Source organism: Lepidochelys kempii, chromosome 2 (assembly GCF_965140265.1).
Source record: "Lepidochelys kempii isolate rLepKem1 chromosome 2, rLepKem1.hap2, whole genome shotgun sequence".
Lineage (NCBI taxonomy): Eukaryota > Metazoa > Chordata > Testudines > Cheloniidae > Lepidochelys > Lepidochelys kempii.
In genome coordinates, this window is record NC_133257.1 from 123976324 (window position 1) to 123989706 (window position 13383).

General features: G+C 43.8%; 2 protein-coding genes across 9 annotated transcripts in view; one reads left to right on the plus strand and one right to left on the minus strand.

Moving 5' to 3' along the window:
- C2H5orf22 (chromosome 2 C5orf22 homolog) overlaps positions 1-10558 on the minus strand; it is a 28385-nt gene extending 17827 nt beyond the window's left edge. Inside the window, exons 1-4 of one of the 3 annotated variants that reach the window (XM_073332266.1) lie at positions 9985-10558; positions 5097-5154; positions 1819-1879; positions 343-492 (exon numbers count right to left, since the gene is read on the minus strand). In XM_073332266.1, coding sequence (XP_073188367.1) covers positions 343-492; positions 1819-1879; positions 5097-5154; positions 9985-10062 — 347 coding nt within the window. In that variant the 5' untranslated portion in view covers positions 10063-10558. Of the gene's footprint in view, positions 1-342; positions 493-1818; positions 1965-5096; positions 5155-9984 lie in introns of those variants that run through there. The other 2 variants (XM_073332265.1, XM_073332267.1) reach the window with 2 other exon arrangements.
- Positions 10186-13383, plus strand: part of DROSHA (drosha ribonuclease III) — a 99183-nt gene continuing 95985 nt past the window's right edge. For 4 of the 6 annotated variants that reach the window (XM_073332259.1, XM_073332260.1, XM_073332261.1 and 1 more), the window contains exon 1: positions 10188-10459. The gene's annotated coding sequence lies outside the window, so the exon portion shown is untranslated. Of the gene's footprint in view, positions 10460-13383 lie in introns of all 6 variants that reach the window. The other 2 variants (XM_073332262.1, XM_073332264.1) reach the window with 2 other exon arrangements.

Here is a 13383-nt window from a genome sequence, read left to right on the forward strand (position 1 = left end):
TGTAATTCCTAAAATACTGCTTCCCATGATTTCAACCTTTATGAGCAGAGAACTTGATTTAAGCTTTGACTAACTGAAATGTGACAAGTGTAGTATAATTCTCTACAAAATGGTATCCATAAAAAGGAAATGAAAGGTCCAATCTGTCAATGTAACTATTCATGAAACTTTTCTCATGTCGGGCCCTAAAGGAGTCGTATATACACAACTAAATTATCATTCAGAAACATGGATTTATCACCAGTTTTATCTAAGTATCCAAGAAAATGTATACGGGAAACAGTGGCAGAGAAAAATGAGATCTATAGTTATCTTACGAGCAAAAGATAGCACATACATTACCTGATTGTAGTGGTAGATGTATCTTTACCAACTAAAAAATCATGTTTTCCTTCTTTGATTTGCTGAGCCCAGCTTGGATGAAGCCATATCACTTGAGAAAAATGACCAGCATAAACAATAGGCATAATCCAGTTCTCAATACTTAGCTCACTGTAAATGAATGGATAGGAAAAATGAAATCACATTAACTTTCCCTATATGTAAAGTGTGTCAGCAACACAAAAAAGATGACTCATATACTGGAATTACATCGAAATGTGTAATTACCAGCAAGTATCAGTATTTTGTCTGAGTACGGTTTATATTACAAAACAAAAACTCTGCTAGTAAAACTATTATCAGGAAAATCTTTGATCACAAGACCTAAAAATCTTAGAAATTATTTATTTAAAATTTCTATAACAATATTACAGAGTTAGGATTTTGGTTTGGTAACATCTTTATAGTGCACTAATGCCATCAATAGTCTTCCTCATCAATAAAACACTTGATTATAAACTAGCCAGGTTTATTGCTTTCTTTTGTGTGTCAGACATAGAAAGAATGAAATGAGTATGTTCAACACCATCATCACAAATCAAAACTAGATCTAAGAGTCTGTCAACGTCAATGTAACCTACCCTAAAATTGACAGAAATGTTTTCTTAAACGTAAGGACTTATTGATTAGCCCCTACAAAATCACATTTGAATCACTATTAATATCTCAGTTCCTTAGTGGAATGACACATGCCACCAAACTGCCTATTCCTCCACAAACAAACAAAACCAAAATACAGAGTAGATATGGAATGATATAACCATTGTGTTGCCATTCCGTTCTTGTGACTCACTAGCACATTGAAATTTTCAAGCTTTTCAATACCCTTCTCATTTACAAGAACGAAGCAGAAAGAGGGCACAGTGTGTACACACATCTCCACAACTGCACTGGTCTTTTATCTATCTAAGCAGCTGCTGTGAAATCCTGGCCCACTGAACTCACTGGCAAAATACCCCTTTGATTTAATATGGTCAGGATTTCAACCCTGCAGTTTAAACACTTAGGAAAAAGGCTGATAGATTTTACAGCATTGAGAGGGGAAGGCATTTTTTTAAAATATGTTTTTTCAGATTAAATGATCCGTTTTGACACTGACCCATTATAATGCTGTTCAGCGAAACAACATAGTCTAAACTTTCAAACAAGTGGCATATTGCTGAACCATTAAAAATGTAACAAAGTCACAAGAACATAGTCATCCAATGTCTGGAGGGTAACATCAGCATTTGACTATATTCCTAAACCACAAAACATCCTTTGAACATAAACAAGCCAGTTTCGAACATGAGTGAAAAAGTTGAAAATACCTTCAGGGCCAACTTCTGCCCATCTTGCTCACGTTTACTCTGAGGACAGTTCTACTGATTTTCAATGTAAATGAGAGTGGCAAGAGTTGGCCCTTAGAGATTCTTGATGAGGAACATATGACATTACCTAAACAGAGCTTCTTTGTCGAAGACTGTGTCTGCTGGCATATTCACAGGAATAAGAAGGTCTGGATGGGAATCAAAATGAACAAAGCTGATGTTACTGGTAGGGAGATGCTTTGACCCAATGGCACGATAGATAAAAGGCACAACCTAAAATGATATGAACAAAATGTGTTAACTGTTACCAATGGGTTAAAAAATGCAATGTTGTTAATAGCAAAAATACCATCCGTTGTCTTCTCAGGCCTCAGAATTATTCCTTAAGCAGAAGGCAATTCATCAGTGGAGCACAACCTTGCTGCTACCATGGACTAAGACTGGCAATTTGCCATAAGCCCCAGGGCTATGTGTACAGTAGTTTGCATGAATATTTACATTTTTTTTTTTTTACCTCCCCTTCATTCTTTCAGGGCAGCCCTGTTTACAGCAATGCTTTTCACCAATCCTTTAATCCCGCTCCCATTTCTTTCACTGAAATTCATCCCCCTAAAAATGCACCCCATTTCCTGTGCAACGCAGTCCCCACCCGGCTGTTCTCCCCCACTTCTTGGCTTCCACACACTAAAGTTCCTCCTTCTCTATGTTTAGACTTGGATGGATTATATTTTGATCTATAAATGTTGGTAATCACTGATTGCACTGTACATACAAACTGATGAAAAATATTTCCATCAGTAATAAATGAAATTTACTGATAGGCAAGGGAAGAAAAATGCTTCTGGAGAACTTAGATTTTGATTTAAGGTTATTTATTTTGTATATTTTGACATTGGATGTTGACAATTTGTGTTTTAACAATGACACAGATTTAACTTTTTCAATCTCAACTGTCATTAAATAATTATTGTCTGATCCCAATATTTTACCCTCACCCATAATTACCCACAACTGTGAAAAAAATCAATAAAAATAAAAGAGGTTAAAAATAACCATTGACATTATCCATCAAAATTATAAAACTCAAATTCAGTGAGGCCTGCATATGAGTCAGGCTCTAGGACACACTCACAGGCCCTATGCTGACACAAATAGTCAGCCTGGGAGACTGCAGACATACAGCCCCCGTGCCCACAAGAGATGGGGGGCAAGGCTAACTTGTGCTCAGTTTACGTGCAGAGCAGTGGGAGCCTTTCTGTGCTCCCTAGGCAACTGAACCTGCACAAAAGGACTACGAATTTAGTAGCCTGACCCCCTCCTCACTGCCAACAGCACCATCCATGGTGCCCATGGAAAGCAGAAACCTCTGCATGAAATTGTTCTCCTATGGAAGGTGCTGAGAGGTGTGCAAAGCTTTTAATGGGCCCTCTGCTCTTGGGTGAATTACACCTGGTATATACAGCACAGACCAAAAAGTGCATTTACAATGTTTAGACTAGTTAATTTTTTGTATTTAAAAATCCATAGCTATTTTTTGTACTTTCTTGGAAGTTATTTTACTTTGCCAAAATCTCATTGATTGTATTATGTTATATTTATGGCAAAATAACATGAAAAATGAAATAGCCACATACATGACTGGGCTCAGTTTTCAGCCTCTCCGGTTGCTTACCCATCATAAACACAAAACTGTGATATTGACAATTTGTGTTTCAATGCTTATAGATCTTCAACTTTTTGAATCTCAATGTATACTCTCATTAAATAATTATTGTCTGACCCTCCCATAATTTCCCAGAACTGTGAAAATTTAAATACAGAGAATATATCAATGTGTATTTTTTTTGGTCAAAAATTTGCCTATGATCCACGTTCCCCACCCTATGCCAGAAGACACCGCACCAGATTTTGGGCTTCAAAAGTTTCAGACTTCATCCAATGCAAGGTAAAACCAGTTGAAACATCACTCACACTCAGGCACCAGCTACAGTTTAAACCTAATTGAGTTTCTAAGCTCCCGTCACCCTTGGACTGTTAAATTCCTATCCACAAGCTGCTCCAACCCCTAGCTGAGTTCTCTAGTCAGAATTCCTCCGAACAGAGCACTCAGCCTCCTGTCCTTCCCCAGCTCTCCATGATACTGCACCGACGAGTTAGTGAAGTGGGTTGCATATCCTGTGCATCACAGGCAATACAGTTTGCACATGTTTTATATGCTAAATATGAACTGAACTGCTTTCAAAAAACTAATACAACTGATTAAGTCCCTAATCTTGAACACTACATATATGTGTAAGATTAACCCCCTACAAATACACAATTTTAAAAGAAAAAGCTTGAAATCTGAACCTCCTTTATTGCCTGCCAAGACCTGAGTTCTTAGTTCCATGCCTTCACATTATTAGGGTTGTTAACTTTTGACCTGTAAAGAAGGATCAGAAACTGCAGTTCTCTGAACTGTTTGAGTTTTAGGGCACGGCTACACTAGAGAGTTTATAGCTGCGCAGCTGCACTGATGCAGCTGAGCTGCTGTAAGCTCTCTAACGTACAAGCTCTAAGCTGACGGGAGAGAGCGCTCTCCCATCGGCTTAACTACTCCAGCCCTCACAAGTAGCTGTTGCTATGTCCCGCTGACATAGTGCTATCTATACCAGTGCAGCTTATGTCAGTGTAGCTTATGTTGTTCCGGGGGGTGCTTTATTCACTCCCCTCGGCAACACAGGTTATGCCAAGATAAGCTGTAGTGTACACATAGCCTTCATGCTGCAGGGGAGGCAGAGAATTCTAAGTTTACTAAACTTGGGTGCTAGCCTTTCAATTCAAATTTAGCACATATTTATTTGTGACTTTAAGTTTAAACACACATTCTGTTAATCAGAAGGAAAAAAAAAAAAAAAAGGAGGGCGGAATGCTGTTGGAGAGCCCAAACACTGAATTGCAAGTCCTACCTAAAGCCTGAGGATGAAACTACTCCGGTGCCATAGGTATCTCCATAAATTAGAGACAGGAAGTTGAAGGACTCATACATTTTGTTTTTCAAATGCGTGATTTGATTGTACTTCATGCAACTGAACTGCCTCAGAAAGAAAAATAAATAAATGGGAGGTTCATAACCAACCGAAGGCAACCTTCAGAAGAGTGGAGCTTTGCCTGGCACACAGGACCACAATTTCCTCTCCCAGAGCCTACTATAAACTAATCAGACTGCCGTGTGTAATGCCTTCCACCCCAGAGCTGGCTACACGTTAGAAAGGCATATGTATTGTGTATAGCTCTAAGGTTTTTGCACACTGATAGGTTTTATACACTGCTAATATAAATACTCTTTATTACACTAATTTAATGTTCAAAATTTACATCGATTGCCTTTTGAGTGGTGTTGGCAGAACTCCATGAACACTTAACTGTTTTCTATTTCTATTCTCTTTTCATATCTGCAGGGTTGTTGTAGCCATGTTGGTCCCTGGAAATTAAAGAGACAAGCTGGGTGAGGTAATATCTTTTATTGGACCAACCTGAAGTTACCCTCCCCTATCTTGTCTGCCTAATTCTTTTTCCAGAACTTTTACCAAAGTTTCAACTTTACAGGGATAACTATACTTGGGTCTCATTCAAAATAATTTCAAGGGAGGCTATTTTTTTTTAAAATATCTATTTCAATTAAGGTCATTTTTTTCAAACAGTAATAGGATCATAAATTGTCCCTGGTTTAGTTATGCAGGGTCCCTAGTTCAGCAAACACTTTAGTAGGAATCTCATAGCATTTTGGTAAAGTAAACCGTTTAGTATGAGGTTGCTTTTGTAAATATCAATGACTACTGTGGCTAAAACATCTCACATCTCTAAAACAGCCCCATTAAATCATAAATTGCTCATTCTGAAGGGCAGCTGGTGCACTGTCAGCAGCCAATCATAGTGCACCAAGTATTCCAGAAGCCAACAGAAATATCCAGCTGGTGCAAGGACTTTGACCAACTACTGAAATGTAAGCCTCTGCTCAATCTCTAGCCTAGTGTTTCCCAAACTTGGGACGCCGCTTGTTCAAAGAAAGCCCCTGGCGGGCTGGGCCGGTTTGTTTACCTGCTGCGTCCGCAGGTTCGGCCAATCACTGGCTCCCACCGTTTGCGGGCTGCGGTGTGGGCCAAGGGACGTACCGGCTGCTGCTTCCCGCAGCCCCCATTGGCCAGGCACAGTGAACTGCGGCCAGTGGAAGCCGCGATCGGCCGAACCTGCGGACGGGCCAGGTAAACAAACTGGCCCGGCCCGGCAGGGACTTTCCCTGAACAAGCGGCATCCCAAGTTTGGGAAACACTGCTCTAGCCTTACCTGTTCTTTTGAGGCTGGTTTTCCAGCTCTGGTTAGAATCTGTTTAGCCACTGATTGATCTAGCAATACTCTGCCAGGTAATAAGAGGAAACTACTGTATAATCCTTGTCTCAGTTTTCCACTGCATAAGGGTACTGATGTTTTTAAAAAGCAAATGGAAAAAAAAAAAAGCCTTTTCAGAGAAGTTACATGATGACAACTCATTTCCACAAATTCCAGGGAGGGCCCTGCCTGCTGAGATTAAGACACAAATATGAATCTTAAATGAGTTTTGCCAACATTTTCAAAAATACTGTAAGGATTTATTTTTAATTTTCTCTCCTAACGTTTTAATAAAAAACTTTTCCTACATCAACCTACAGGTATGCTATATACTTTTTGTCATTTGTAAATACTGCATAACTTCTGCTATTTAGTATCATTTATTCTACCAAACGTTTTGGGGGTTTGTTGATGGGGTTTAATATTTTTCAGTTTTCTACACGATACTTTTTTTACCCGCACAACATCCCATTGAAATCAGTGGGGTTTTCTGCACATGAATAAGGATCTATTTGAACAGATCCAACGACAACATTGTAGCCTTAAATTGCACTTCATGAGCAAGCAATTTGAGAAACTTTTACCAGGGAATAGACGAGGGGTTCAAAATCCCCTTTAAGGAAGCAAGTGTTTTAGAATAACTTTTTTTTTTTTTTTTTTTTTTTAAGAGTTTGTCTACATTTCACCCTCCCCCCCATTCTTATGTAACAGAAAAACTGCTCAAGCTTCCTTGTGTTTATTAATATGGTAGTGAGTACTTTGCACTTTATATAGTACTTAATTTCAAAGCACTGTACAAACATCTATTTATCATCTCAGCAACCACGTGACGTAGGTGAGTATTTTCCAGAAATTAAACCAGCAATTTGCAGTTAAACAATAGATTTTTTTTTCAGCCCTGGGATAACAGCCCAGAGTACACTCATCATAGAGTAGTGAACATCTTGGATTCCATTATGAGAAAGCAGAACCTGCCACTGTCCTCTGCATACTGCAATCCCACAGAAGTCAACGGCAGGTTGAGCGCAGATCAGTGTCAGGATTGGCTACAGAAGGGCTTATGATTTGCAGTGCCCTTTGCTTCCATATGTCAGATTGTGCATTTTCTACACTGCCAGTGGAGGAGAAAAAGATGAGAAGAGAAAAAGATCACAAGGATTACAGAAGCAACCACCAAACCTGTTCGTTGGTACATAAGGAAAATTCTGGAGATTTTGGGAAGCCAATCCCATTTTGGCAACCTGTCATGCCACTGCCAATTAGCCCAGAGCATCATAAACATACTGTGGGGGTGGTCACCCCTTAAACAATGGCCAAAATGGAAAAATGGCATATTATTTGGGGTGATTACCTAAGCTGCAAGGCAATAATTGATAACTGCATGAAAAACACAGTTTGTAAAGATACATAGTTTTATTTGTGGTGCAAAAATCTTATTCTGTATCATGAGGACTTGTATGATGGCTGCTGAAATATGGGACAAAGCACATCCGATACTGATTAGCTAAGGGTGTGATGCACTAGGCAAAAAGTAAGGAACATAATTTAAAATAAGGGGCAGGGGCTCTGTCGTGGTCTATGCTACAGACTTATGATGGTGTAACTACATCGCCCGGAGCGTGGAAAATCTACACCCCTGGGCGAGTTATATCATAGAATCATAGAATATCAGGGTTGGAAGGGACCTCAGGAGGTCATCTAGTCCAACCCCCTGCTCAAAGCAGGACCAATCCCCAATTTTTGCCCCAGTTCCCTAAATGGCCCTGTCATAAATATAAAGGGAAGGGTAAACCCCTTTGAAATCCCTCCTGGCCAGGGGAAAGCTCCTCTCACCTGTAAAGGGTTATGAAGCTAAAGGTAACCTCGCTGGCACCTGACCAAAATGACCAATGAGGAGACAAGATACTTTCAAAAGCTTGGAGGAGGGAGAGAAACAAAGGGTCTGTGTCTGTCTGTAGTCGTCTTGGCCAGGGACAGAACAGGAATGGAGTCTTAGAACTTTTAGTAAGTAATCTAGCTAGGTATGTGTTAGATTATGATTTCTTTAAATGGCTGAGAAAAGAATTGTGCTGAATAGAATAACTATTTCTGTCTGTGTATCTTTTTTGTAACTTAAGGTTTTGCCTAGAGGGGTTCTCTATGTTTTTGAATCTAATTACCCTGTAAGATATCTACCATCCTGATTTTACAGGGGGGATTTCTTTATTTCTATTTACTTCTATTTTTTATTAAAAGTCTTCTTGTAAAACACTGAATGCTTTTTCATTGTTCTCAGATCCAAGGGTCTGGGTCTGTAGTCACCTAGGCAAATTGGTGAGGCTTTTTACCAAACCTTGTCCAGGAAGTGGGGTGCAAGGTTTTGGGAAGTATTTTGGGGGGAAGGACGCGTCCAAACAGCTCTTCCCCAGTAACCAGTATTAGTTTGGTGGTGGTAGCGGCCAGTCCAAGGATAACGGGTGTAATATTTTGTACCTTGGGGAAGTTTTGACCTAAGCTGGTAAAGATAAGCTTAGGAGGTTTTTCATGCAGGTCCCCACATCTGTACCCTAGAGTTCAGAGTGGGGGAGGAACCTTGACAGGCCCCCTCAAGGATTGAACTTACAACCCTGGGTTTAGCAGGCCAATGCTCAAACCATTGAGCTATCCCTCCCCCCCAAAAGAAGTTTTGTTCTGTATTTCATAGAATCATAGAATATCAGGATTGGAAGGGACCTCAGGAGATCATCTAGTCCAACCCCCTGCTCAAAGCAGGACCAATCCCCAATTTATGCCACAAATCCCTAAATGGCCCCCTTAGGGATTGAACTCACAACCCTGGGTTTAGCAGGCCAATACTCAAACCACTGAGCTATCCCTCCCCCCATAAATATCATATCGACTGAATTCATGGTGTAGGCAGGACTATGTGGAGAAGAGGGCTTCTTGCATCAGCGCAGGTACCACCTCTTGGGGGAAGCGGACTACCTGTGCCAATGAGAGAAGTTCTCGTCAGTGTAGGGAGCGCCTTCACTAAGTCGCACAGGAGCACAGCAGCACCAGTGCAGCTGCACCACTGCAGTGCTGTATGCGTACACAAGCCCTTTATCTCACACGTCCCACTCCTGCATAAAAATTTGTACAGGTGCTTCAGTGTAGTAAAGTTAAACACATGCCTAAGGGTATATCTACACTCCATTGTAAACCTGGGCTCAGCCGTGTCCACAAGGAAATTTGTCTAATTCAGGTCAACAAGCAATCAGGACCCAGGTCCCTATGAGCCCAAGGCTCGGTCTACAATATAGAGTTAGGTCGACGTAAGGCAGCTTACATCAACCTAACTGTGTAAGCATCTACACGAAAATGTAGCTCCCAGCAATGTAACTCGCCCGCTACACTGAGCGCTTAGGTCGACGTAGTTAGGTTGATACAATGCCAGCGTAGACACTGTGTTGCTTACATTGACTGTTGCTGCCTTTCAGAAGCCGTCCCACAATGCCCCGCACTGACAGTTCAATCATCGTGCAAGCCTTCCTGGCACTAAGAGAAGGCGCATAACGTGGTCATGCAAAAGCGACTTAATTACTACAAGCCCTGTTATCTTGAGGGGTGGACGCAGCACCAGCCACAGGCTCCAGTCAGAGGGTCTGTTTGGCGGCGCAGTATGGATGTGTTAACCTGGCTGTGAGCCCGGGGCCCCGTAATCGTTTACAACCAGGTTTACAACGTGGTGCAGATGCTCAAGTGGAAACCCAGAGGGTGCCCCCCAGGTCCCACAGCCCGGGGTTTAGTGCAGCATAGACACAGTCTGCTTGCAGAATCAGGGTGGGAACTGGCTCCCAGAAACCAAGGACAGGGGGTGCGGGCTGGACTGTGTCTCTCCAGCGGCTCCAGCCCCAGCAGAAGTCCCGCTGCGGGTCCCAGCCAGGATCTTCCCCCAGGCACTTACATCTTGGTGGTCCTCCACCACGCAGACGGGCAGCGCCGGGTAACTCCGCAGGCGGCCCGGCTGCCCCGCGCTGCTCATGGCGGCCGCGCTGGGACGAGCGTTCGGAGCCACGAACCCCCGGGCCCGGCAACGTTCTAGGACCCGAACGCCGGGGGCCGCGACGTTCCGCGGAGCGCTAGCGCGGGACACCCGCGCCGCGCGGGGCGGAGCAAGGGCGAGCCCAGCGCCGCGGGCCCGGCTGGGGCTCCCCCGCGGGGCAGAGGGGCCGCCAGGGGGCTCGGCGCTCGCCGGTCCCTTCCCCGGCCCATTGCCCGCCCCTCTCAGCGAGCCGGCGCGGATGGTTGCGGCGGGGCGCCCGCGCGGTGTGGATGCTCCTCCCTCCCTTTTCCTGTTCCGGAGCCGGTGTCTGCCTGGCTGGTGCCCGGCCTGCGCCGCAGGTGTCCGGCTCCACGGGCTGCGAGGGGGGCTCGTGCAGGTAGGATGGATGCTCCCGCCCCCTTGCTAGGAGAGCGGGTCAGATTGAGGGAGGGAGAGCGATCCTCCCCCTCCCCCCTTACAGCTAGGTGGGGGCTCCCTCTTCCCCAAGTCAGTCCCCCTCCCGCTCCTTTCCCAGTCCCCCCTCTGTTTCCTTTTCCTTCCCGGCTGGGTGCTTTGCTCAGGATTCTGGGTAGCGTTGGAGCTGGCTAGGCTCGATTCACGTAGTCCTTTCTCCTTTTCACTGGGCCTTTTAGGGTTGAATGGAGGGGGCCCAGAAACCCGGCCAGACCCATGAGCTTCGCCTGGGCCTGGGATTTATGTCAGGATGCCCCCCCTCCCACACCCTTTCCTCCTGTAGAGCTCTGGCTACAGACCTGTGTATTTTCCCCTGCCTTTTGTTTGGTGTGTGCAGCAGTTGAGTTGAGTTACAGGGTGGTGGCAGGTTTCAGAGTAGCAGCCCTGTTAGTCTGTATTCGTAAAAAGAAAAGGAGTATTTGTGGCACCTTAGAGACTAACAGATGTATTAGATTGTAAGCTTTCATGAGCTACAGCTACTTGCATCCGATGAAGTGAGCTGTAGCTCACGAAAGCTTATGCTCTAGTAAATTTGTTAGTCTCTAAGGTGCCACAAGTCCTCCTTTTCTTTTTTGGTTGATGGCAAAATCCCAAGTCATCAGAGTTTTGCCTGGCTTCAAGGTTTTTCCTGTGCATCTGGTGCATGGCTAAGGGCTTGTCCGCACTAGAAAGTTGTGATGCTTTAACAGTACTGGTATAGTCAAAACTGTATAACTCTAGTGTGGATGCAGTTATATCAGTAAAAAGATACTTATGGTGGTACAGCTGTTGTTGTATGGGAAAGGAAATAACTATACTGGTAGACTTAAAGTGGTATAGCCCCATTACTCTGGATGCAGTTATATCAGTATAAAGGTGCTTTAGTTATTCCTGTAGAGGAAAAGGAATATCTGTAGTCACTTTTTATGCAATTAAAAATATCACCCCCCTAACTGAAATAGCCCCTACCTGGTAAAACAACTTTTAAGTCTAAACAAGGTCTAAACGTGATGCTCTGCTTATACAACCCTGTCATATCTCTCAGACTGACTGTCTGATAGCCTCTTGCCACTACCCTTTCTGGTTTCAAGGTCAGATATATGGCTCTGTAGGTAGGATGGAGCAAAAATAGAGCGAGTACTTTCAGAGGACTTTGCTCAAACAACACGCTTCTAGATTGCTAGTATGGGGAGTTTGGGTATATCTGTGTCTAGATAGTTAAATAGCTGTCATCACTGTAGTATCTGTGGGAAGAAAAGAGTTTATTAGAGCTTGTCCACACTACAAAATTAGGTTAACTTAATTTAGGAGTGTGGGGCACTGACAGCCGTGAGCTCTGGCTCTGAAGTGACAGCCTGAGCTGTGAGCCCACTGCCCCTAAGTTGCACAGCATGGAGCCTGCCAGTGGTGAAATTGACATTCTTGTCAATTTTAGGGCTGCCTCAGGCTCAGAGTGGCAGAGCAGGGCTCAAAGCTGAAGTCATGAAACTGACAAGAATGTCAATTTCACTGGCAGTAGGTTCCCTGCACTGAAATTGAGCACCATGCTGGCTCACAGTTGGGTTGTCACCCCAGGGTGGGGGCTCCAGCTGTGAGAGTGAGAAGAATGACAGCCAACAGGCAATGTAAGTAACTACACTGACATAAGCGCTATGCCTTTTGTGGAGGGGGAGTTATTATGTTGGTATAGGAGTCCACTTACTTCGATGGAAGCAGCATTCTAGTGTAGACACTGACATAATTAGGTTGACCTAAGCTGCCTTAAGTTGACCTAACTCTAAAGTGTAGACCAAGCTTGGAGTTTAAATGTGGACCCAAAATGAAGCTAAATGAAAACTGCAGCAGAGGGAACTTTGAAATGACTTGTGCATTCTATATTATTCCATAACTTTTCATTTTCAAATCCATTCTTTTTTATCTGCAAGGTGACTAAATTATGATCGTGAATCTGAGAACATTATTTCCATGAGAGATGTGAGTAGATTGAGGATTGTAATCAGAGACAGTTGACAAATATAGTCCTTCCTTAGAATGTTTCTTTCTTTTTATGTGATGGTCCCTCAGCAGAAATATATTCAGTGTACTGCTCTAAGGAACTGTTGTGCCCTAAGGAATTTGTCCTCTAAATTGTCTAAGGTAAAAGTCCAGCTAGTCCATTATATAAAATTGTTGATGAAAGTCAACAGAAAATTAAAGACAGGCTGGATTAGTCCAAACAGAAAGATCTATTGCAGAGATCCCTAAACTGTGGGGTGTGCCCCCCAGGGGGGTGCGGAGGAACATTCAGGGATATATTGCAGGGCCCAAGCCAACCTCCATTGGGGGTAGGGAGGGAGTGAGCGCCACCCAGCCCTGCTCTGCTCCGCTCCCAGCTCTGTTCTGGCCCCGCCTTCAGACACTGCTCCGCACCCAGCAATGGCCCCTGGCCGCGGCTCCATTCGCAGCCCCAGCCTCACTTTTGGCCCCAGAACTGCACCAGGGTGTGGCCCTGCACCAGGCCTCAGCTCGGGGGGCGGACAGTGGCAGACAGGGGTACGGGGGGATGCAATGCTGGAAAGTTTGGGGACCACTGGTTTATTGATATCACCCAAGTATTGTGTTAAGATCATGATTGGTAAACAGGAAAAGTGTGAGACTGGAAAGTAGGCCTAACTGGTAAACAAAATAATGAGGGAATGAACTATTCTGCACATAACCCCTTTTGGGGGTCCTTTAAAAATGCGATTTTTCCTGGGGAGGTCATGACATGAGGTGGAAGCACATGGACTGGAAGGAATAAAAATACCATCCTGGCTACCAGGCTCACTGTCTCCAGAGACCCTGGGATCCACCACAACACCACTGGACCTTTGTTGTCCTGCTCCTGAA